The sequence below is a fragment of the Gadus morhua genome, chromosome 19, assembly GCF_902167405.1.
Source record: "Gadus morhua chromosome 19, gadMor3.0, whole genome shotgun sequence".
Lineage (NCBI taxonomy): Eukaryota > Metazoa > Chordata > Actinopteri > Gadiformes > Gadidae > Gadus > Gadus morhua.
In genome coordinates, this window is record NC_044066.1 from 1,094,954 (window position 1) to 1,122,364 (window position 27,411).

The window sequence follows — 27,411 nt, forward strand, 5'->3', positions numbered from 1 at the left end:
TGTATCATTTGAGCAGGAACACGCCTCTGCTTTTCGCCGACACGCCTCTCAGGGCTAAAGTGTAGTGGCGCGAGTTTGCTGCGGGGGAAAATCAGCTTCACGCCGGGTTCAAACTAGCAACGAGACATGCGTCAGTGTAGAAAGTAAATTGCGCTGGGTAGAAGATAGGGCCCCTGGTGAGAGTGTTTCCTAAGTGAAGTGTGTTTTTAGGAGAGTGTTTACAGCATGCTCCGTTGATAGCTCACTTTACTTAAAGTATGCAATTAAATATGCTTAACAAGAGAGGGAGAGGCAGGCAGTGGAGAGTCATACACAACGTGGGGGTGACTTCAGCATACTATCATTTAAACCAGCATTGTATCATCAGTTTATTTGTAATAATCATTTCCGAACCAGACAATAGTTAATAGTTGATAATATTATTTAGTGTTACGTTTGCAACGGCCAGTCCGTTCCTAACCAGAAAATAACCCTTGCAGCTTGCACGCTTTGTTCAAGATATAAGGTGGAAAGTCTGCTGTCAGAGGGTGTACAATTCCCAGGAGGTACAGAGTTTTATTCCCCAGTGCAGTCTGCCTCCAAGCGTCGATGATTGAGACGCCATGGCTCCTAGCTACCCCTTGGTGACTGGTATCTGAATTCTCTGAATTCTATATGTTTCAAATGCATTCCTAGTTCATGACACCCCACATTTGGATGCACCTCCTCAGCCCTTAGAAGGTTGTTATGTTGTGCTACTCCTCCTCCTCTCCGTACACTTATGTTTTAGCTTTGCTCCCACAATATGGTTATCCATTTCAGGATGAGGCTCTGTCTCCTCCCAGGGCCATCGCCTTCATAACACACAATCTCAACACTTGAGGAGTGGCTGTTCGCCTTTAAAAGTACTTTTCTTTTAGGTCTTGAAAGACGTTCTTAACGTCATTCAACTGTAACTATGCCGTTTTATTTTGTTAAAAAGTACAGTATTTTGCTTAATTGGCAACTGAAAGATTTGCCTTAAAGTAAGTCCTCCACCAGCACCAGCTCAGCAGACCATGAAGAATATTAGAGACTAAATGAAAACTGAAAGGAAAATTGACTGAAACATTCTTGCCTCATTGAGAATGAATGTCAGGAATACATAAATAAGTTGTCCTACAAAGTTTAAAGGCCTTAAATCCCCCTTTAACAGAAATGTGTTAAGTGGTTATACCCAAAAGCCAAAGAAGATGGGTTTAATATCCCAACCAATAGGATAGTGATGCTAGCCTCTGTACAAGTAATTTACGTGTACATGTATGAGTGTGTGTGGATACTTAGATAGATGAGTGAATGCATGTGTACATACATGTGTGTGTGTGTGTCTCTCTGTAGCCCCTTAAACACATGGTCTACGACTAGTGCTAATCCGGAATATTTGAATATTCTGATATTCGTTCAATCAAATCGAATATTCAGTATGCAAATGCTTTTGGTTCCTTTTTTTTTTTTTTTTTTAATGGGAACATTTTCTTCATCATGATTTCAATATTATTACAACCTGTGGTATATTTTCAAAGCGCAGGTGGAAGGTTGGGTTTCATTTAATCTAAAAAGCCAAGTTAGATCCCAGGAAAGAACTTGTAGGAAACATGGAAGGGTGCGTGACTTCTGTTTGAGACTAAGGGCCTTACAGCCTCAGTTGGGTAACGGCAGCCATCATCAGAAGGGCCAAACATGGGGTGGTTCAACATGGGTTTCAACTAACAACCCCATGTTACTAAACTAAAAATAAAAATATTTACTGTGTCTGCGTGCGTGGGTGCGTGTGTGCATCTTCTTGCTTGCATGCGTATGTGCGTGTCTGCATGCGTGTGTGCGTGTGCGTTTTTCCGTGCGTGCATGCGTATGTGTGTGTGACTGCGTGTATGCGTATGTGTGTGTGTCTGTGTTCATGTGTCTACGTGCGGGTGTGAGTGTGTGCATGCGTGTGTTTATGGGTGTGTGTGTCTCACCGTCAGGTAGACGGCGGCGTACACACTGAGTGCGGCATCCTTGGAGGGGAAGGAGCGGCGTGCACGCTCCACCAGCGCTGCGCTGCCCGTGCACACGTTGCCATGGGCGACGAACTGCTGGTGTAAACGGCAGTCGGCGCCCGTGTAGTTGGGCTTGCAGATGGACAGGAAGTAGGGAGACAGACCGCCCGTCACCACCTGGCCCGCATTAACAAAGATGTCCGTCGCGAACAGACCGAAGGCAAACACACCTGGAGTAGAGAACACAAAGTAGAGTAGAGAAAATACAACACAGATTAGACTAGAGAACACCGATTGGAGTGGAGAACACAGATTAGAGTAGAGAACAGATTAGAGTACGGAACAGATTAGAGCAGGGAACACAGGGTAGAGAACACAGATTAGAGTAGAGAACACAGAGTAGAGTAGAGAACACAATAGAGTAGAGAACACAATAGAGTAGAGAACACAGATTAGAGAAAAAAAATTAGAGTACAAAGATTACAGTCATGAACACAGATTAGAGTAGAGAACACATATTAAAGTAGAGAACACAGATTAGAGTAGAGAACTGATTTGAGTAGAGAACTGATTAGAGTAGAGAACTGATTAGAGTAGAGAACACAGATTACAGTCGAGAACACTAATTAGAGTCGAGAACACATTAGATTAGAGTAGAGAACAGGTTAGAGTAGAGAACAGATTAGAGAAGAGCACACAGATTAGAATCGAGTACACATTACCGTACAGCTAACGGCCACTCTGAAAATTAGTATTCGAAGCTTAAATCAGTATTCAGAGCTTCGTTGTTTTTTTTCACGTAGGCTACGTGACGTTACCAGAGCGAGGGAGGCAAACTATAAGCGTCAGCGACACCAAGCAGAGAAGCGAGAGAGGTGGAGGAAAAATAGATATCTTGTTTCCCTTTACTTTATAACACAACATTAGCGGGATCTCGGGAGGAAAAGTAATACTTAGCGAAATGCTAACCTTAGCTTAGTTGTTTGATTACGTTCGCTGTACAGCGCCGCGCCAATCAACTGTGACTGGTTTGCTGCAGAGCGTGAGCGTCTTGGGAATACCCGGACAATATAATGGATATAATATGGACACATAAGACAATCAATATTCGGTATTTGTTATGGATTTATTGTACAAATTCCCTGAAAAGATGCACGTTCCAGGATGAATTGAAAAGCTCCCGTAAGGGCTGAGATGGCAGAGGACAGCTGATTTGGAACGGAGCAACAGCTGTTCGCTTTCACGGGGAGAAACTAAGGAACCTACTTAGGCCACCAATTAACGTTCAAAAGCTATTAAATCTTCCAAAAAAGGATGCAGATACTGTCAAAATCGGTTCCAGGAAGTATATAGGAATTATTAATGTTGTTTTTGATGTTGTTTTTTTCTGGAACGAGTATCGAATATTCGCTCGGAAAAACCAACGAGTATTCGAAGCCTGAAAAATGGCATTCGGGCCAGCCCTAATGGTAATTAAACATTAAAACACCTGCGGTTTATAGTCCAGTGCGGCTTATATATGTACACATAATTAAATTTATCTGCTGCGGTTTAAACTCCGTTGCGCCTTATAGTGCGGAAAATACGGTAAATTAGAGAACACAGATTAGAGTAGAGAACACAGATTTGAGTAGAGAAGAGATAGAGCAGAGCACAGAGTATAATATATATACAGTACAGACCCAAGAGTAGAGCAGGGTAGAGAACAGATAGTGTACAGTAGTGGAGAGCAGAGTGAAGAGAATTGATCAGAGTATAGAGGTAAAACCGTACAGTACAGTGGAGGGTCTACAAAAATAAAATAGAGTAAAGGGTAGGAACATACATTTATATATATTAGGGGTGTGACGAGATCTCGTGCCACGAGATCTCGCGAGATTAAACTCAACGATATTACCCGTTGCGTTAAAAATCTGTCTCGCGAGATTTGTGAGCTATCCAAACTTCTATTTGTGGCCTGTAGGGGCAGTAACGCGCCTTTGCTACGCCTTAGCCGCCAGAACCTAACGAAGGAGAAGGAAAAGAAGAAGAGGAGGAGAAGGAGGGGAAGCAGGGGAAGCAGCCATAGGCAGTCAGAATGACGTCGGAAAATACCCGTATTACCGTCGAAGATGCCCCCGCCACTTTTAAATCATTTGTTTGGCAGCATTTTGGGTACCCGGCGGAAATTACGAATGGCAGTAGAGTGACTGATAAGACACGGACAATACCAAGTTTTCAGTGACATACTTGGTCAGACTCTGTTTGCACTATTTGCACTCTGTATTGACGGAGTAGAACTTTGATTTGGTTTTGCAGATAATAATGTTTATTTTACTTCAACTTTTATAAATTTTAGTTTTAGTTTCAATTTAATGCACGTAAAGAGTTATAATAAAACATTTCAAAATGCATGTGCAACTCGGTTAAATAAAAGTCTGTTGTTCCAGTCATATATTTTGTCATTGTAGTTTTCTTAAAATCTCGTCTCGTCTCGTTCTCGCGAACTGAATATCGTGTCTCGTCTTGTGAGTGTATCGTCACACCCCTAATATATATAGTAGGTTAATGGCGAGTAACATTATAATAATAATAATATTTGAATATGAGAAACAAAGGCATTTTATTTATGAATACGATTTATTACTCTGTATGTTGGAGTCTGCAAGCTCTGCCCAACCACTAAGGGGTGTGACGTCGGTCGGGCATGCTCACTGATGGCTGTGAAATATGATGATTATGTGGAGCGGTTGTCCATGAAATGACCTCCTTCCTCTTCCTATCCAATGGGCGTGGAAGCACCATAGTATGACTGAGCTTGAATATAAAGCACATTTTGCTCTCACTTTGGTTCACCGTCTTCTTGTTGACAAACACACAACTGTAGTTCTAGCCTGTTTAGGAATTTCAGACTGCAACAATTGTGGTTTAGCCACAGACTTGTTAGATACATAACCTGCTGGCTTAATGTTGCTACCCAACAAAGTGCTTCCTTACTTGCTTTGATGAGCTAAACTGACTCTAGTGTTCTCAAGTTTGTGCTCAGGTGCTGCCCCTGCCCCACAAATAGGTTTGTTCAGTGTCTCTTTGTGGGGTCATTGTGTGTTTGTGGGGTCAGTGTGTGTTGGTGGGGTCAGTTTGTGTTTGTGGGGTCAGTGTTAGTTTGTGGGGTCAGTGTTTGTTTGTGGGTGTCTTGTGTGGTCAGAATGCGTTTGAGGGGTCAGTGTGTTTGTGGGTGTGTTTGCGGAGTCAGTGTGTGTTTGTGGGGTCAGTATGTATTTGTGGGATCAGTGTGTTTGTGGGGTCAGTGTCTGTTTGTGGGGTCAGTCTGTGTTTGTGGGGTCAGTGTGTGTTTGTGGGGTCAGTGTGTGTTTGTGGGGTCAGTGTGTGTTTGTGGGGTCAGTGTGTGTATTTGTGGGGTCAGTGTGTGTATGTGGGGTCAGTGTGTGTATGTGGGGTCAGTGTGTGTATGTGGGGTCAATGTGTGTTTGTGGGGTCAACATGCAAGCCCCTTTAATTGCATGTGTGCGGCACATGGTGGTCCGTCTACCTATGAAGCGGATGATGCGGCGGACCAGAGGGTTGAGGTAGCAGCAGTCTCCGGTCACGATGGTCCTCTCCTGGACCAGGAGAGCGTCCCTGGTGGAGCGCATCACGTACATGCAAACCTCGCCCACCAAGATCTAACACACACACACACACACACACACACACACACACACACACACACACACACACACACACACACACACACAAGGGGGGGGGAACCAGTGTAGAGTTTAGACAGGCAGAGTGTTTTATGTGCCTGTGTGGTCGATTATGCAGACCCTAATGGACACAAATATCAACCTCTTCCTTAATCGCCCCCAGGAGAACGGCACTGCCAGACTGCATTCAAAACGTTTCTAGCTCCAGGCATATACTCAATCATCTAGAACTCTTACCCTTATGGCAGTATGTACGTTTGTCTGTCTCTCTGTATCAGTCGAACTGCGTCTGCTCATACATAAAGGGTATACTGGTATTGCTGGAAATATGCAAACCCCTTGGCCAACTGTAGATAATTTTATGATTCTATGTTTATTGCAACAAAAGTATTTTGATAAAACATAATATCGATTTTTTTTAACCTTTGTGTCGAATTCGTTTCACCCCCCTCACTTTGGTGCTCAAATTTGACAGGCCAGTTCTTACATCAACGCAAAAACCATTGATCATCACCAAATTGTATTTAACTCCCTTTAAACCTGTAAACAATGTATCAGACAACTGGTTTACATGAATAACTGCACTAAATAGACAGAGAAATTGAAAGTTGGATTCCAAAATTAACATTTATTGTAAAAAAAAAAGACAATCAAAACAGAGAACAAATTCAAAGACCATCAGAACATCCACATGAACTCATCGTGTGTGTGTGTGTGTGTGTGTGTGTGTGTGTGTGTGTGTGTGTGTGTGTGTGTGTGTGTGTGTGTGTGTGTGTGTGTGTGTGTGTGTGTGTGTGTGTAGGTGTGTGTTTTTGTGCGTGTGGTGGTGGTGGTGGATTTGTGGTTGTGTACCATCTGATGGATGAACACAATCTAGGGTCACCCATTCATTTCCTATGGCGGTCATTTTCGACCGGGAACACCACAGGTGTTACAAGACGAAACAACTCAAAATTCAATGAAAGTAGTCATCAGCAATTGTATATGTTCAAATGCCTAGTGTGGAGGAAATCATAAGCCCTCGAGACAAATAAATGTGAAACACAATATTTATGATTCATCGAAATGGAAATCGGTCAAATTTGACCTGAACACGACAGGGAGGTTAAGCAGATGCAAAGTGCTTAACATATCATACTAATAAAATACATTACACTGCATTTAAAATGCATTGCAATGGACCAGAGATAGAGCAGACAACAGACTAATGCAAGCCACGTGCTGCGCTTCAACACTTTGACCACCAAAGGACCAGGCAGAAATAGATACAACAATACATTATTAGATAAAGAGCCACCACTTATGTTCAAGATTCAAGATTCAAAAAGCTTTATTGTCTAGTATGTTGCCATACTAAAAAATTGTCTTTTGACTGAAGGCTTGGAGGTGTGTGTGTGTGTGTGTGTGTGTGTGTGTGTGTGTGTGTGTGTGTGTGTGTGTGTGTGTAATTAATTGTGTTATTGTAATATTGTTACACTATAATCCCCATACTGCATTTATTTTTATGTTGGTTTAGATTAAACCATTGAAACTATTTTTAAAGAGGAATTTATTCAGCGGCATACGGAAGCGGTCCCCGTTTCATTGGTCCAGGGTTTGGTAAGTGACCAAGTAGGGGAATGATTGGGTGTCATGTGAAAAAACCAACGGGAGATCTTCTGGAGAGGGTCGGGCGGGAACTGAGAGAGCTGGTCTAGATGATGGGGGGAGGGGGAGAGGGACCTGGGAGGTCATCAGTGTGAGGGCAGTGAGGGAGCATCGGTACGGAGTACAAGGCCATCAAACCTTCTGAGATCCACCAGTCCAGCATGAGGCCATTACTCTAACAAATGAAGAGCGATCGAACATGACAGTGAAGTGGATGCTCCCCTCCAGAGTGTACCCGAGGGCCAAGAGAGGTGGCCGCTGATGCCTGACCCGTTCTGCTGCTCTGATTGGTTGAAAGGTTCTCCAGTATCATCCAGAGGCAGCCGGTGATTTCCCCTTGAATATGAACTGAGGGCTCCAGACTAATACTCATTCATGAATTAGTGTGGTGACGCCAGGACACCTCCAAGGCTACCCCAGCACACCCCCACCTCACAGGCTATGTCAGGCGACCCCAGCACACCCCCACCTCCCAGGCTATGTCAGGCTACATCAGCACACCTCCACCTTCCAGGCTACTTCAGCACACCTCCCAGGCTACATCTCCCAGGCTACACCTCCCAGGCTACACCTCCCAGGCTACACCTCCAAGGCTACGTCAGCCCACCTCCACCTCCCAGGCTACTTCAGCACACTTCCGAGGCTACATCACCTCTGAGGCTATGTCTGATGGCACTGCAGCCTCCACACTCAGGACCATGGAGGAGGAGGCCATCCCTTCAGGGTTTCTGGGAAGAAGCCTGTTCGGCCATAAAGAGCCAAGCTTCTCTTATCTAGCAGAGACACCTGGGGCAGAATCAAGAGAGAGCTTGAGTTTGACTGGAGAACTAAACCTATTATTTTACTGGGTAACGTTTTGTATTTATTAGTGGAATATCCACTTTGAGCTGGAGCTAGTTGTCCGAACAGTCTGAGTTTTTATCAAAGATATATTGGAGGTATATTTGACACATGCAGAAGTCAGTGAGCTTCTACACGATTTAAACATTCGATTGGTTTATCAGGAGAGGTTGAAAGGTCAACTTTCTCAGACAAAAACTGCAGACAGACACTATATTACACACAAATACACACACAATTATTTTATTAAAATAATGTCCTTTTTAAATGAATGATGATATGCCATTTAATTAAATTCAGGTCCTTCTTAAACCATAAACGTGCAGTAAACTCCTGACCAAGCACTGTGGTGAGGCCTTGTTGTAACCAGCAGCATTATAGTTGATGACCTATAGATTTAATCCTCAGCCCTGGATGCCTTCCTACACGCAACATTACGCAGCAATTACCAGCTCTCAGCTAATTGGCTGATATTCCCCAGGGTGCCATCGTTAACCATGATTGGATACTGACCCCTGCTGGTTTATGAGGTTGGAAAGGGTGGGGAGGCAGAGCGAAGGAGAGCGTGAAGAGAGAGAGCGTGAAGAGAGAGAGCGAGAGAGAGAGCGAGAGCGAGAAACAGAGAGCGTGAAGAGAGAGAGCGAGAGAGAGAGCGAGAGCGAGAAACAGAGAGCGTGAAGAGAGAGAGCGAGAGGGAGCAAGAGCGAAAGAGCGGGAGCAAGGGAGAGAGAGCGAGAGGCTCCCTAAGGAGCAGTCAGGAGCGGACACACCAAGCGTGTTTGCATGGGACAGCTAGATCGGATGAAACCTTATACCGATTGTGCTACTCGAACGGACCGTGTCATTATCCAAACGTACATGGCCTTTAAGAGATCGCATAATGGTCGGATCATGGCTGATTCCCCTACTCTAGGTGGCGCAGTAGCCCTTTCAACAAGTGGTTGTAGAGCCACTTCTGGTTGACCCCTAAGTCTCAGCAACAACAAACTCAGGCGGTATTCGAGAAAGATGTTTTCAGTAGACAGCTGTCAGTTCACTTGTCCATCTCATTCCTCCGACGCTCCATTGTTCCGACCTCTCGGTCGTATGCGGACTCCTCCGGCGGCGGAGCAGCGGGAGGAATCCAGCCGGAGGAGTCCGCATACGACCGAGAGGTCGGAACAATGCAGCATCGGAGAAATCACATGGCCCCGAAGTGAACTGACAGCTGTCCCGCATACGGCAACAATCTCTTTCTCCTCCATGTTGTGTTTCAATCTGGACTTCAGAGAGTAAAAGCCAAAATTCCTTTCCCCCCCCAATTCCTTTTCCACCGTGGCCGAGATAACCCCCACTACGAGTCTTTGTTGTGGAAGAACCAGAGTCGGAGAACCCGACGCAGTCTTTAAAATTCATAATATTAGGGAATATTCAGTTTGGTCGCGGCGCAATGAATGAATAAAGATCGTGCACACGTCAGAAGAAAAAAACGTTTATTTTGACAGATGTGCCCGAAGATACTTTACAACCTTGTTGATGACCAGCGTTTAGGAAAACATGTACTTTTAATTCAGCCTTGGTTGAAATCGAAGCGTAGTGTGTACTGAATGCATGTTGATGATGATACACTTCTGATAGGGGGTAATGGTATGACACCGGCTTCCTCCATCTTCTGCGTCACCTTTTTAAATAAATCGCTGTTTCTCGTTTTCTGACGGCGACAACCATAAACATATAAAGAAATAATTGAATATTTATACTTATAAAGAAATAAGAATTGTTTATATGTCTATAGCAACATCAACACGACTACTGTCTCCTTCTACTTCCGGCTCACGTCCCCCGGCCGCAAGATCTCGAGTGTGCACAGAACGCCAAATCTGATACGAGATAGGATGCGGGTTTACATGCAGGTAGAAACCGGACTATGATAGAGTTATCTAGGTGTTCTTATCTGATCTCGCTTGTCCGTTCATGTACTGATTTCTGTCCGAAGTAGATCGGGTAAAGTTGTTTACATGCATTTTAAAAATCCTGTTGAGGTCTTATTGAGTCTGATGGCTCTTGGAGGACAGGTTGGACAGAGCTTTGGATGAAGCCCTGTGGCGAGGAGGGATGAACCCCTGTGGCGAGGAAGACCCCCCATTGATGGAGACAGAGACAGAGGGAGAGGAGGAAAGAGGAAAGAAGGAAAAGACCCTTTACCATTTAACGCCATTGCAAAATCAATAAAACAGAATAACAATTTGACAAGGTGACAATTTCAGTCAACTTGTTCTATTTAAATCAATTAGTTAATCACTACGCTAAGTGAAACTGCAATCAATGTGAGCAGTTACTATAACCGACTTAGATATAGATAAAAGTAATTTAAGAGGTGGAAGGCATTGTAGCGTTGTGCACATTGCCTACAGGTCAGACTGCAGACATCGGGCTTTGATCAAGAACTTCTTTGCTTGGAGTTCCGTACCCTAACCATCCATTATACATGCTAATGCCTGCTAATACCACAGTTAGCGTGTAAGTCTAGGTGTGGCGGTAGAGTTGCTGACTCAAGGAGGACCACTGATCAACTCTGTGGTCCTGAATGATTCAATGACGTCGGCTGGACGAAGAGAGGGAGAAGGCGGCGACAGTAAGGGTCTGATATCGCTGACACAGCGCTACCGAGGAAATACATTTTACACTCTCTTTATTCACCACTCCCTAAGATAGTATTTGAAGCAGGGAGGGAGGGGGAGGGGGAGAGGGAGGGGGAGAGGGAGAAGGAGAAGGAGAGAGGGAGAAAGAGAGAGAAGCCTGGCTCAGCTCTATTCTAGACATCCGAGCTGGCCTCCATCATGGAAAACACACACAGATTAAACAATTATATATTTCTTATATTCACAGTAAAGCAAAGGCATAGATGATTCAACCAATGGAATTGAGCCAAACATAATTCCATTGGTTGATGGAACTTACTCTTCCAAATACAAAATATAGAAGAGAAGATATAGAATAAAGAAGAGAGGACATGACAGAAGAGATCAAGTAGACGCAAAATTTAAGAGATCCAAAAGATAGATGAGATGGAGGAGCAAGAGATACGAAATTTGCAAGAAATAGAACCGATAGAAGAGATGCACAAGATGAAATAGCTATACGATGGATGATGGATACAGAGATGAAATAGATATAAGACAAAAGATGTAGAAGAAATATATGTTTTAAGCATAACCATCAGAGTGAAATGCTGAGCTGAACAGCCACAGCATATACCATTTCATTCACCAGACAACCTCAAGGAAAACAGAATGACACAATTAAATATTCAAATTCATATCCTCTCTATTGCATGAATATTAACTACTTCTGAACAAGCACTATACCACAGGTCACATAATTGATATTTTAAAGTAACCCATGGCAAAATGAAAGAGACTGATTGGATATTCTGGGCTAAGATAGATAGATTCATACTGACTTGACTCTGCAACCCTGAAACCACTGTTAAATTCTACAGGTTTTGATGAGCTTTGTTCAAAATAAAGTGACCTTGATTCAAGGAGGAAATATGTATTTAATAATCGTGTGTGTTGGGAGACTGCGTCAATGTGTTATAGGTCAACATAAGTGGAGCATTACTGCCACCTGGTGGTTTGTTTAACTTCCGACTGCATACTGATCTGCAAGTCAACTACAGAACATGTTTGGGTTTTCCTTGGCATTTCTGAATATATCTCAATGAGCTGCATTAACAGAGGTACATCAGGATGGTCAACCAACTACATCATTCATGGTGCATTGTGCCCAAGATGCATTCTGTTCACAGATTTGAGCTCATGTTAATAAGTGACTTGTTAAAAGGAGAACTTTTGTATTTTTGAGCCTATTCTTCTTTCATTTTGGGCCTTGGGGACTAATTCAGACAACACTCTTGTACATTGTTCCAGTGTAAATTCAAATCAGAGCATTTCAGTTGCAATACTTGCAATATTAGGAGACATACAGTTACGGGATGCGTTGCCCTAAAGGATTACATTGCATCCGGTTTCGGAAATTTCTATTGAACATTCTCGATCAATACTGGACCAGTGTCGAAGACTGTTGTCTGCAATAGTCCCAACATGACAGGAACACAGGCGCCAGGTTCTAAAATCCAAGGGTTTCCTTTCAATCAAGCATAAATTGTATTTCTCTGTAGTATTCCTGATATAATTAAATTAGTGGCAGTCAGTGAGTGATAAAATAATCATCAATGTCCTGCCCCTTTTGGGGCAGGACATTGATGGCCCTTTGTTGCTCAAAAGTTTTCATGGCAGCCCTTTTAACAGCTGCAGCGTTCTCCCTGTATACTGGAATACTGATAAAAACAAATAGTTACCCATATTATTTCCATAGACCCAAAAAGATCGGAAAATGGTGCCCGAAGTTCTCCTTTAAGCCAGGATCACAAATCAGTGAAATACAAATATAGTCGGATTCAAACTCGGTTTGCCGATGCCGACAATCTTTCACCGTCAGAAATCGGAAGTGTTGAACGTCGGGACGTGAGAACGGGTGTTCGTTCCCGATGTAGGGTGATACGGTCAGAAGCCTGCAATGGGGCATCCTGGACACGTGCTATGATGCCCCAACGTAAGGATCAGCGTGTTCCATCTGTCGGACCGTTGGTGTACGGTCATACAGACTCCTCCTCCTATGACAGACTTCATGATGACTGAAACACGGACCCCTCCCCCCCGACCCCAGGTGAACTTGACATTAAAGGAGGGTAAGACAGAAGTTGAGATGAGATGCAGAGACTTACGATGGCGGTGGGCGTGGCGGCCACCACACAGTACAGGAGGAGGGGAGGCACGAAGCTGACCTCGTCCGACCCGGGGTAGGGCTTCAACAGCTCGGGGTCGTGACAGAAAAAGCCCTGCACGTGCACGCCGAACAAGTCTGTGCACTCCAGGTAGTAAGCCAGCAGCACCGTGGCGGACATGATGACCAGCTGGGGGAGACAGATCAATACTTCAGTGGTCCCCAAGGATGGGGCATCAGGAGCAGACAGCGTGGAAGAACACACGATTAAGTCAACTTGGATAAACTGAGTAGAATACTATAGAATAGTAAAAAAAACCTCATATGTATTTGCAGAATGTCCAGATGACACACGTATCAAAACGACAGTATACACACACATACACAGACTCTGAACTGAGGAGAAGAAAGGAAGAGAGGGATTATCTACCGTGACTGCTCTCTCTTGCTCTCTCCTCCTTCCTCGCCCCCCTCCCCTCCCCCACCCGGCCCCAACCCCATCTCAATCTCTCTCCCTCACGTCCCCATCTGACTTTCTCTCTCTCTCCAGGCATCCACATATTTTTCTGGCTAGGGTATCTTTTAAGTACGATGTTTCAAAACAAAACACTGCCAGGGAGAGACAGAGAGGAAGAGAGAAAGAGAGTGTGAGGGGGTGGGAGAGGGAAAGAGAAAGTCTTTAGAGTTATTTCAGTCTTTCTTTCCATCCTTTTAAGATCCCTCTTAACTTTTATTATTCAAAAGTTTAATGAATTCCTTCCCCCTCTCTCACAGACACACTTTGTCTCTGTCACACACACACACACACACACACACACACACACACACACACACACACACACACACACACACACACACACACACACACACACACACACACACACACACACAAAATAGCACTCTTTGAAAAGGCCATACCTTGGAAAGAAGAGAACAGACAGAGAAAGAGAAATTGAGAGATGGAGGTAGAATAAAGAAATATATAAATATATATGATATATGATATAATATAAGGCTTCAATGTGGCTTGGTGCATAATTCTGATGTTCTAGTGATGAGTTATTGGGTAAAACTTTACAATAACGGTAAATCTTTTAAGCATTAATTAATATTTGTAATCCGTTAAAAAAAATCTGTTATTAGTATATAATCATTATTAAATAGCTTTAGCATAGGAGTTAGTATGGGTTAATTTAGGGTAAGGGCAAATCACCAAATATTTGAACTTAATACCATAATCGACTTGAACACCATTAGTAAATAATTACCAGACCTTTAGCTTACCGAATGTTTATTACTTCATTAACTCATGTTAATTAACGGTCAATGAATGTACCCTTGTTGTAAAGTGTAACCAGTTATCGTACATTGTGTGGTGTGTTGTGGTGCGTCGTAGAGAGGTGTTAAGTTGTGTAGTGTAGTGTTGAGTGTAGTAGTGTGTTGTATGGTAATGTGTAGTGTAGTGTTGTTGTTGGAGGATGATGTGTGTTCTGAATATACACATAAGTGAATCCATCATTCCATCAATGCAAAAAGTGCCAGATGATGTTCTCATGGTATTCATGTAGCAGCAACTTTCATCCAAAGCCATTTGCAATGAGACACATGTCATTCAGACTGCAGCCTGGCTGGTCTGATTTGATTTGTGTTCACATGCTAAAGCGGCCAAACTTGTGGTTCATGTTTCTGCCACAAGAAGTCAGTAGTGGTCAATTTAAAATAGACAAACGTGACATGAAAGATGGAAGAGGAAGGCAAATATGAATAGATTTCTTAAAAAAAAAAAACATTTCTACGTTCTACTCCAACATGATTATTTGCAATATTTTTCAGTTTCATCTGAAGCAGAGGTCTTCCAAAGGGGGTCCGCGGAGGTACTGCAGGGGGGTTAAAGCTTTGGTTGATTAAAAAAATATATATTCCCCCCACAATTGTTTCCAGAAATTGAAATGTCCGTCCGTCCAGCCAGCCAGCCAGCCAGCCAGCCAGCCAGCCAGCCACCCAAGCAGTCCTGGAGGGAGCCGATGCAGGCCTGTCGATCAGACGCTTTGCTCCAAGACTGCTTGACTGAATGCCTGAGGACAGCACTGACGTCAACAAGATTGCGGATGGAACGTTAGGTCTCTTCCGATAGGGAAGGTGATAAAGGATGTGGTGCCTACGAAAAGTCTGTGTTTAACCAAACCGGAGACCCTGGATTAATTCTGACATATAAACAGCACTAACTACGAGGAAAAAGGCATTCAAATCCAAAGATACAACTGATATAAAAAATCCCTGCTATAACCTCAGAAGAATAATCAAGGCAGCCAAAAGGGATTATAGCAAGAAAATAGAGTCACAGCTGCACAGCAATGACCCACGCAGAATGTGGAAGGGACTACACACAATCTCTGACTACAAAGAGACCCCTAGCCGCACAGCTGACTCCACTGACTCTACCAGACGAGCTGAACAGCTTCTACGCCCGCTTTCAGCTCAGACACACCAGCCTCCTAGAGAGAACCTCCTCCACAGAGAATACAGCCAGCGCTCTGGTCATCACAGAGAAAGATGTGTGGGTGGTGTTCAAACGCATCAACATCCGCGAAGCGGCCAGGTCGGATGGGATACCGGGCCGGGTGCTCAAAGCATGTGCTGACCAGCTGGCTGGTGTATTTACAAACATTTTCAACCTCTCCCTCTTCACGGGCATAGTGCCCACCTCATCAGTCATCATCCCAGTACCAAAGAAGGGCAAAGCAACATGTCCAATACCCATTGCTCTCACCCCCATAGTGAGCAAATGATTGGAGAAGCTCATCAAGGTGTTGATCTCTAGCATGCTGCACCCACCCTGGACCCTCACCAATTTGCCTATCAACACAACAGATCGACAGACGACGCCATTGCCACAGAACTCCACTAAGACCTTACCCAACTTGACAAGAGGAATTCCTATGTGATGATGCTATTCAGCATTTAATACCATTATACCCTCGGAATCATAAAGGACCCCATCCATCCCAACCACAAACTGTTTGAGCTGCTGCCGTCTGGGAAACGGTACCGAAAGCCTCGGGCCAAAACCCAGCGGATGAGGAGTTTTTTTCCCCCAAGCAGTCAGGCTCCTGGAGGAATCCACTATCCACAAACCAGCCCCACGCATGATACCACAAGAGACTATCCAAATACAAATAAACTGTTATTGCCACTTTTGCATTGCACTGTATTTTGCACGGCAATCAACCGTGGATGGTACTACTACCACTCGACCACTTTACATTTGTTACTTATTTCTGTTACATAATTATGTTACTTATTTTTACTTATTAGGGTGCCAAGCACAAACTGTGAAGGCAACCTATTGTAATTGTCAGTTTTATTAATATTATTCCGCCACGTTTGACTTACACAGCCTAAACCGATCGCACGCTTTTTATTAAACTTACTACAGCTGTAGAGGCTGACTCAAGATTAACAGAGAGAAAATATTACACTGATTGGCCAATGCGTCGGGCAATAGCAACAGTCCAAAAATGCAAACTTTGAACAAACATATCTCGTAACCGCTTTGACTTAGTCATGAAACTTTGTTCACACATGCATATCCTCATGGTGAACAAATATGCTTCACATTATTTGGATGGCTTTACAACTATCTTGAATTTCGTTAAAAACACTAAATTCCCTAAGGATCCTAGGTTTTTTCACTTAGACAAAAATCTTTAGCACATATCATCTATGGACCAATGTCTTCAATCTGACATAAAGCGAAGTATGTACAATAATGATTAAAGCACCCAGGAGCCATTGACTTCTAAAAAGGGTGTGGTTTAAAACACGTAAAGTCTTAAATGCTTACATCAACATCAAAATGAACTCCTATGATCTTGAGTCCAATACCAAAGTTGTTCAGAATCAAATTCTGAACAAGATAGAGTCAACATATTTTAAATTAGGGCGTGGCATCGAAATTGGCGTGGCCTGTGACTAAAATCACCACAGTTCATAGAAGGAATGTTTGATTTGATCGGGACCCACTTAGTGGCTGCTGGGGACCAAAGTTCAAACTGCTCAGGTAAAATAAAGTTGATTATCAAAACAACAAGGCCGCCAGAGGCTCAAAATTGTCCAAAATGAACTTAAGGCCAAAAGGCAAGGTAAACACTTTTTATGACTCCCGGATCAGACCGCAGCAAAAGCCTTGGAGTTTCCTGTCGCCAAAATGCCTCTGTGCTCAGATATCACAGGCACGGAGACTGGGAAATGCACAGACTGCATCAAACTGCGACAGACAGTGGATTTATTTTAAACGAGACTAACAGCATTAGAAAAATGCAAAGGACTCCTCCAGGATACAGTTCCGATGGTTGAGTTTGCTGGGCTAACTCAGACAAATAACCAACAAGAAAATCAAAGCTAGCTTCCCGAAGCTGGTCAAGAGAGAGACAGGTCCAGCTGTGTCTCACTGGCACAGAGTCGGCGCTAAGCCAAAACATCATACCAAACTGTATCAACAAGTTCACTCAATGCCAAATGCTAAGCTACCCAAAGCTAAAGTTGCATGTATCAGCCGGATTAACCCGTCACTGAAGTACCCTGCCACCTGCCACCCCTGAGCCCCGAGATGTGTTGGGACAAACAGTACGGACAGAGACCGACCATGAACCCGTCGCCAGAGAGGCGAGCTGTGCATGCGTCGGCCACCCGTGCACCCCTGAGCCCCGAGAAGCGTCCGGACGGACGGTGCGGACAGAGACGGAACAAGAACCAGTCACCATGGAGGCGAGCTGTGCATGCGTCGGCCACCCGTGCACCGCTGAGCCCCGAAATGTGTCCGGACGGACGGTGCGGACAGAGATGGAACCAGTAGCCACGGAGGCGGGCTGCGCATGCGTCTGCCATCGCCACCTCAAGCCAAGAAGGGCCCATCTCACAGAAAGCAGATGAACCAGACACTCTGATTATAGGAGACTCAATCATCAAGGATATAACCGGGAAGAAGATCAAAACATGCTACTTCCCAGATGGAATTTAGTGATATCAACCAGATCTAGCCACAATCATATTGGAAAACCCCAAAATCTCAGATTATTGTGCATGCAGGACTTAATGATATTCGAAGAGAACAGTCAGAACTTCTGAAGAGATGAGACTGATCTTTTGGATACACTGGAAAAAATACAGATTAAGTCATTCATCAGTGGACCGATACCATCAGTTGACAGGGGAATAAACAGATTCAGTCGTCTACTTGCACTGAATACATGGTTTTCCAGAGTCTGCAATGAAAGAGGAAGGGGCTTTATTGACAATATCAACTTATTCTGGGGGCGCAAATATCTTTTCAGAGCAGATGGCCCACACCCAAAAAGTTTAGGCTCAAAACTGTTAAGGGACAATCTTCTTCAGCTCCACTGTCTCCTCCCTTTGCGATATTCCAGCTGAATTTAAGAAACTGGAATATGTTGGCATCCAACTTACATCTGTGTCAATGATAGCATCGCCACGTCATGGCCACAGGCTGATAACACCCAAGAGGAGGGCGCCCAAGCCCCCCCCCCCCCCCCTGTACTGATAGTAGTCCTGAGTATTACTGAGACAAAAAAGGGTTCAGCCGTAGACACAGTATAAAGGTAGTTTCGCATAATCTGCTGAACCCAAGGTTGCCTACGTGAAACCATGGCAACTTTTGCATTCATGCTGTAACCACTAAGAGAGTAAACAAAGGGAAACATAGACACACTGCTAACCTCACAAATCTCATATATATTGCCTCCAAACCAAAAACAACCTTAAAGCCTATCAACAACACCATCAAGATGGTTCTACTTAATGTTAGGTCTCTTAATAACAAATAATTTTTAGTTAATGATTTTATTACCACTCTTAAACTGGATTTTTAACTTTTTAACTGAAACATGGCTGGAACTAAATAACAACCGTGATCGTTTTGATAGAGACAGCTCCTCCCAACTATAACTTTTTTGATGCATATAGATCTGGAAAAAGAGGTGGAGGGGTTGCTGCTGTATTTAAAAATGTATTTCAGGGGAAACAGATGTTATTTGATGATTTTCCTTCATTCAAATACCTTAGTGCTGTATTGAAATGCTCCCCCAGAGTTCTCCTATTAATTATTTACAGGCCAACCACATTAGAGTTTAGATTCTCTGCCAAAGCCCGAGCCCGACCCGCGGGCCGGGCCGATATTTCCCACCACTATCCTCGGGCCGGGTCGGGCCGGGCCTTTGATCAAGCGTTTTTATTTTTATTTTTATCGTTGGTTTATAAGCCTAATCTGAGGAGAAATCTGTGCAATAAACAGAAATATTATAGGCCTTTAACACACGGGTCTTCTCAATGCCTTGGAACGCTCCGTTCACTTGCATGGGTAGTAGGGGTGCAACGGATCACAAAGCTCACGGGTCGGATCGGGTCACGGTTTTTGAGGATCATTTTCGCATCAACGACGAAAAAGATAGCAAGACAAATGTGACTTAGCTTTCAATTGCTTTTTTGTTTTTATTTTCAACATTCAACAGTGAATAACAGGCTGTAGAGTGGGCGTGTCTGCAGCACTGGGCTCTTTATCTCCCACTCCGCTGTTATGTAGTGCGCAATCACCGTCACGTAACTTTCAGTGGCTCTAGAGGTCCACCCGTCTGTAGTGAGGGCAACGGAGGATGCCTTAGATAATTCATCCACAATAATCTTTTTTTGTTGCTCATAAAGTGCGGGAACGATCTTAGTTGTAAAGTGGGTGCGCGAGGGTATTTCGTACCGTGGCTCAAGCACCTTAATCATGTTTTTAAAGCCTTTATTCTCCACAACGGAGTATGGCCTTATGTCTGCCGCTATAAACAACCCAATCGATTTGGTGATGGCTTTTGCCCAGTTGGAGCTTGCAGGAAAAAAGCACTGCTTAAATGCATCGGGGAGAAGCATTTGCTGCGCATCTTTTCTTTTCCCTCCCGTTACTCCCGACACAACGGGATGATGTCGTCTCACGTGGCTGGCCATGCTCGAGGTCTTGCCGTGGTCGTAGGGCATTCTGGTGCCACACTGCCGACACACCATGGCCGTTTTGTCCACCACCCTTATTCCGTTTTCATTATAGTGCACACGGAAGCCAAAGTGCTCCCATACAGCTGATTTAAATGATGAAGCAGGCCTCTCCAACTCCTCCGCTCCGCCACGCTGCCACGCTAAATGTTCAGAAGCCTAGACTAATTAAGATTGCGCTGATCACGTGAACGCGCAACTATTATTTGTCAGCTGACCCGTGGATCACGGGCGTCCCGCCCCGTGAGGGTTGACCCGTACGGATCACGGGAAATCCGTGATCCGTTGCACCACTAATGGGTAGTAGTCCAGTGACTTGTCAACCCCAGCGTCTTCCGTTTCTAAGCGACGTCACCGTCTTTGCAGACAAATTTTTCTCTGCTGATCAACACTACGAATGCTGGTAACAAATAAATTGTAAAAAGACACACCATGTGAAGTTATTTTTTCGTTTTGGCAAGTAGCCGTGTAATAAGCGGGATAATGTCTAGAGCGTCGCCGGTCATTATCGAAAATAAGCCCCTTCAGGGCGAAGCAAGACACCTTCGCTGCGAGTCGGTGTACTGTTCGCCCTGTCTGGGCTTATTTTTCCCATAATGACCGGCGTTCTATACATTATCCCTTACATATACCGGTATATTTAGCAGAGTAGGCCCCTGAGTCCGGTGACTTGTCAACCCCAGCGTCTTCCGTTTCTAAGCGACGTCACCGTCTTTGCAGACAATTTTTTCTCTGCTGATCAACACTAGGAATGCTGGTAACAAATACATTGTAAAAAGACACACCATGTGAAGTTATTTTTTCATTTTGGCAAGTAGCCGTGTAATAAGCGGGATAATGTCTAGAGCGTCGCCGGTCATTATCGAAAATAAGTCCCTTCAGGGCGAAGCAAGACACCTTCGCTGCGAGTCGGTGTACTGTTCGCCCTGTCTGGGCTTATTTTCCCGATAATGACCGGCGTTCTATACATTATCCCTTACATATGCCGGTATATTTAGCAGAGTAGGCCTAGTAACAAATGTGTACAAAGTTACATAATAAAAAAAATGTTGGGTTGAAATCAGGCTCGGGCTCATGATTACAGTTAATGTGTCGGGTCGGGCCGGGCTCGGACAGAACGTGCACGGGCTCGGGCCGGGTCGGGCTTGATTTTCTGGGCCCGATCTAAGCTCTAACCCACATACTCTGCAAATTTTTTGCAAAGGCACCCTGGAGAAAAGCTGCTTCTGTAACAGCACAGAAAAAGGAATGCAGGAACATCTGGCGCAAAACAAAACTTCATATTCACCATGATATCTGTAAAGAGAGCCTCCGTGCCTACAACTTACTTAAAAAGTGCTAGAGAAACATTTTTTCTCCAATATAATTAAAACCAACACTAATAATGCAAAAACCCTATTTGCAACTGTTGACAGAATGACCAACCCCCCAACACAAATTCCACCTGATCTCCATTCCACGCAGAAATGCAATGAGTTTGCAGCTTTTTATACTGATAAAATTTAAGGCATCAGACGCGCCATCAATATCTCCACTTCAAGCAAAAATGTTGGACTACCACCCTGTTCAGGCAAAAGTAACGTGGCAAGGATGGCATGCTTTAATGTTATAGACTCTCAAACTCTTGCGGAAACTGCGACACAACTAAAACCATCCACCTGTTGCCTTGATACTTTACCTACCAACCTCTTTAAGAATGTTTTCGACTGCCTAGCAGTAGACATAGTGTAGATAGTAAACAACTCTCTCCAGTCAGGCAATATCCCAAAAGCTTTGAAAACTGCAGTTATTAAACCCCTTTTAAAAAAGCGGAGCCTAGATGCCTCTATTATTAACAACTACAGACCAATATCAAATTTACCCTTCATAAGTAAAATCATTGGGAAAGTTGTCCTCCAGCAACTTATTCACTTCCTGGCATCAACTGGTTACTATGACACCTTCCAATCAGGATTTCGACCCCTGCACAGCACTGAGACCACCCTTATTAAAGTTTTAAACGACATCCGTCTTAACACAGACTCTGGCAAAACCTCAATACTAATGCTACTTGACCTCAGTGCTGCATTCGATACATACTTCTGGACAGGTTAGAAAACTGGTTGGGGCTTTCAGGCACAGTCTTAAATTGGTTCAGGTCCTACCTACATAATAGGAACTACTTTGTTTCCATTGGCGACTTTGTATCAGAATCAACCAACGTGACATGTGGAGTCCCACAAGGTTCGATCTTAGGACCCTCTTTATTCAACATCTACATGCTCCCACTAGGGCAAATCATGCAAAATAACAATATTGACCATCATTGCTATGCTGAAGACACGCAAATCTATGTATCGCTATCACCAAATGACTATCAGCCCATAGATCTGCTGTGCCAGTGCATTGAGCAAGTGAAAGAATGGATGTGCCGAAATTTCCTTCAAACAAATGAGGACAAAACAGAGATAATTGTATTTGGTTCTAAAACGGAAAGGCTTAAAGTAACCCAACACCTTCACTCTCTGTCCCTGAAAACCTCAATCAAAGCCAGAAATCTAGGGGTTATCATGGATTCAGATTTACCTTTCGTCAGTCACATCAAACCAGTTACAAAATCTGCATATTATCATCTTAAAAATGTAGCAAGACTTAGAGGGCCTCATGTCCACCAAAGACTTGCAAAAACTTGTGCATGCCTTCATCACTAGTGCTGCTGCTAGAGTTCTAACAAAGACCAAAAAATTTGAACACATTGCACCAATTCTTAAATCGTTACATTGGCTTCCTGTAGGTCAGAGAATTGATTTTAAAATCATGTTGCTAACCTATAGCCCAAAATATTTAACTGATATGCTTCCACTACATAAGCCATCTAGACCACTAAGATCAGGGCCGGAGTGGGACTCATTTTCAGCCCTGGAGTTTTATGCCTCAGACCGGCCCACTTTAGATCACAACCTATCATATTAAAATAATGTAATTCTAACTTTACATGTTAAGTATACAATAGCGCACTGTTCTCTAAAGCCTTGTAATTCTGTGTATTTTTTCTAAAATAATTCAAATTCAGTGGAAGCAATGGTTGCTTAACAATGGGGATTTATTTCAACATGAGTGCACATCTCCACCATTATTCTTTGCAACGCAACATCCTTTTCAAAAAATTATAAAAAGAATAAATAAAATATTACATACTAAATTTGAAAAAATAAAAACGGTTGCACTCTGTAATAACATAATAAGAACTTATATTTCACAAATACAACACCAGCATGTCCTTTTCTGCAATATCAAATATCAAGCAAATTAGTGTTCAGATATCTAATCCTTAAAGTCAGCTCTCGTTTATGGACATCTTCATGCACAGTGTTTCGTTTGTTTGCAGTCTGCGCGCAACGTGATTCCCGGCCAAACGTTAGCGATTGGTTATGGCAGATCCAGAGTGGCACTGGGCAGATCCAATAGTTTTAAACTTCAACAGACACCCGCCTTCAAGTGAGTTAACATTTGTCAATTGAGTAGGTCCAGACTCAAATGTGCAAATGAAATGAAGTAAGAGTCTGGTAGGACCAGGCTAGGTCTACACAATACTCTTCATTATATTAATTCTAATAATATTCACTTAAAGGAGCATTTCACCGGTGGAGGCATGAATATGTATTGAAATTGGGTCCTATATGTAGTCGAATAATAAAATAAAATTCTAATTTGGTGCCGTCTTGACCGAGAAAAGGCAGAAAGTGACTTTTTGGCGCTTGTGGATTGAAGACAACAACTCCCACCATGCACCACGATGCACAGCTTCGCTGGCCACTCCCGCTGATCATCTCCGCCTATCGGACACCTCCTTGTTCCATCTACTAATGGAACAAATCAGCGTGGAGCTTGACCCGACGTCACTGGCAGAGAGTAGTGACGCTTGCACAGAAGCATACAGCCGACATCTTTCTTTATTCTGGGTGGAAATAGTAACATAGTTACGCCATTAAATGCGTTTATGTAAACATTTTTAGCGAGAAATGTGCATTTTACTTTCATAATGTTCGCTCGTTGAATGTGAAGGATGTTTGGTTTGATAGTTAAGACGAAGAGGGAACGCTCCATTCACTTGCATGGACAGCGTCTCTGGTTGCTAAGCAACCTCAACGTCTTGGCGGACTATCTGCTGATCAACACTACGAATGCTGGAAACACACCAGACACACCATGTGAAGTTATTGAACCCGATTACTGTTATTTATATTTAATCTAACCCGATCTAAACTCTATCATGCACCCAAACACTGCGGCGTTTGGGTTTCCTACCTCGGGCTCCTAAATCCAGCGCAGCCACAGGCGCGTTGAACCATTTTTGTGACATACAATGATCAAGCGTCAAGTTAGGCACGTTACACGCGTTTGGTGTGACCGTAGCATTATGCGGTTTCACCCAAAAAATCGGCTTTGTGTGGACGGGGCCAAGAAGGCGAACACACGTCACCAAGACGGGGAGACAGCGCCAGGCGACTTACGCCACTATCTGCCAATGGATCGTGGATGCCTGGGCTGATATAACAGTCTCAACTGTGGTCCAAGCTTTCACGAAGGCAGGAATAATCACTGAACTGCCAGGCAACAGCAGCGACACTGACTCGGATAATGACGAGGGGATCCGGGCATGTTGGATGCCGTACTCGCCCAACTGTTCAATTCGGACACACAAGAATTCGAGGGATTCGTAGACGGGGAATGAACTGAAAAAGTGAGCTTACTGTTAAGAGATATTGATATTGATCAGATATTGTTAATATGCACATTAACGTTTGAACATCGTTACCATGGGAGTGACCGGAGTTGTCAGAACGCTTAATAAAGTTTGACTTTATCTGACTGTTTTGTTGACATTCCCTTTAGCACAGCTCGGTCTAGTCGATGCATAACGCAACCCCAGTCAAACGTTTGACTGCAGTATCTTCTATTCTATGCGCCTTATAATCCGGTGCGCCCTATACATGAAAACAGTTCTAAAGTAGGCCATTCATTAAAGGTGCGCCTTATAATCCGGTGTGCCTTATAGTGCGGAAAATACGGTAGTCCTCGTTTGTTTTTCTTTCGAAATGGTGAACTTTTGCATGGTGCCATCTTCTATGTCAGATCCAGTACCCTCCGCCAATGTACTTCAGTTTTATCAACAGCCTCTGTTATCTTTGCTTCAGACGCTGTGGATGTTAGTTTCTGCTGGTGAAGTCCCACCCACTGGCACTGCTCTAATAGGTCTGTGGCGTCAGTGGGTCCCACCCCCTAGAGGGGAGTGGGACTAGTGGTTGTAGTCTTACGAGAATCATCCCTTCTTACACTTCCTATTTTCTTGTACGCAAAAATCGTCATATTGCGTCATTGTAAACAGGAAATGTTGGAGATCGATACGGATCCCTCCAGTCTCTCCAGAAAAGAAGGGAATGATGCTAGACCATTCAAAAATATGAGGGGGTTCTAAAAATACAAAGCTTATGTGAAATGGGTGAAGTTGCCCTTTAATGAGCAATCCTACCTGCACACTCTGGACCTGTGGGCTCATGGCTGGTGCTTGGTGATGCATCTTGTATTTGAGGGGCTACAAGACAAAGTTTATGGCCAGTTATGTGGTGTCGCATCATAATATTATTTAAATTATGTAACGTTAGGTTAGACAGGCTATATGTTACAACGCCACGCAATTCATTGACCTGATAGGCTAATTAATTCACTTGAACGGTGCAGGTAGTTGCATTTTGTTCAACATCTTCTTGTCTTACCCATCGTTTTAATTGGGCGTTTTAGACCGCGAGCACGTTTGATTGAAAAAGCTGCAGATTTTTGCACATTTGGCTGCATGTGTCTCCAGGGCTTTTATCTTTTTAATCCTCGCTTTTTCTGCGCCACCCTTGCTCTTTTTATTTTCCATTTTGCATTATTATTTTTCTTGCACTTCTGGAGTGGGAGCTAGGCTACAAACACCACTGAAAATGTGCAGCGTGCACGGACGTTACATCAGGCTGCGTCTGCGTCTGTTTCTTGTTGGTGGGCGTGCCCTTAACCTTCGTCCGCGTCCCAGTTTCAGTGACATAATCAAACAGACCGCCAGCTCCCTGATATGATGACAGATGACAAAAGAAAGAGCTGCAAGTGGAGACGGCCCAGCGACATCAGTAACAGCCTACACGTGATACCCACTCAGTGCCATGACTGAACACCGGCACAAAATAAATAAAAATAATAATTGAACACCGGCCCTCGCGGCCCTAAAGTCAGACCGGCCCACCGGGAATTCTCCCGGTCCTCCCGATTAGCCACTCTGGGCCTGATTAAGATCCTCTGAGACCAATCTGTTAATTATCCCAGCGTCAACACGAAACATGGGAAAGCAGGATTTAGTTATTATGCAAAAAATATCTTAAATAGATTGCAATAGATTAAATAGATTAAATAGAAGCTTTTTTAACTTTGCCTTTAATTTCAATTTGAATACTAAAATGCCTTTTTAACTTTCTATTTTACTCATTTCTTTGCATATGTTTTCTTTTACTTATCTATTATTTTATTTTATTGTATGACAATGTTCATATGTGAAGCACTTTGAGTCTGCCTTGTGTATGAAAAGTGCTAAATAAATAAAGTTGCCTTGCCTTGCCTTAACTGAAAATGCAGACTTTGGACGGACATATTATCTGACCTTTTTTTTCTACAGTCACAAAATCCTGTGGACATTTGTACAAATGTGCCTAGGAAACCCAGTACCTGTAAAAAAATGGTGGCTGGACGTCCAAATTAGCCCAATCAATGATAGATGACTAAAGGTGGGGTTAACTTGAGTCAATCATCACCAAACTTGGTGCATATAAAGAAGCATAGGTCAAGGTTAACCAGGCTAAAGTTAATCAAAATAGGACTACAGGGGGCGCTAAAGCGATCAATTGAAAACTTTAAAGAATCATTACTCCTCAGCGTTTTGACGTATGGTCATGAGTTTTTTTTCGTCCATCAACGGATACAAGCTGAGGCTATTCCAGCGTTGTCAACTGTATGCAAACAAAAACGGTCTTAATTGTTTTCGTCTTAATGGTCTGTCAGGGTCACAATGGACCGGTCTGGGTCTAATTGGTCGGCTTTAGGCATGGCACCCGTAAAATGCTGCTTGCAGCTTTAATTTGTACTTATTTCTTACTTATTTTATTATTATATTTTATTATTTTATTGTATTAGTCTTCTGAATAGACATGTGATGAGAGGCTGCATCTCAGATCACCCAGCACTCACAGGACTAGTCTGCTCACTAATGACTGTGAAGGGTGTGTCATTATTAATTAGGAATCATTCGGCGGACCTCTTAATTAAAAGCAACTTACAACAAATTCAGATGCATGTCCTTAAGGGGGTAGATTTTAGCGCTGAACCCAGAACCTTCCAGAGGGGAGTCAAACAACTAC

General features: G+C 43.5%; 1 protein-coding gene across 3 annotated transcripts in view; it reads right to left on the minus strand.

Annotated features, from left to right (window-relative positions):
* The window catches only part of plppr1 (phospholipid phosphatase related 1), an 86,367-nt gene that overhangs the window by 19,719 nt on the left and 39,237 nt on the right, over positions 1-27,411 (minus strand). For 2 of the 3 annotated variants that reach the window (XM_030342209.1, XM_030342208.1), the window contains exons 3-5: positions 12,939-13,127; positions 5,527-5,659; positions 1,977-2,227 (exon numbers count right to left, since the gene is read on the minus strand). In XM_030342209.1, coding sequence (XP_030198069.1) covers positions 1,977-2,227; positions 5,527-5,659; positions 12,939-13,127 — 573 coding nt within the window. The remainder of the gene's footprint in view (positions 1-1,976; positions 2,228-5,526; positions 5,660-12,938; positions 13,128-27,411) is intronic. The other variant, XM_030342210.1, reaches the window with a different exon arrangement.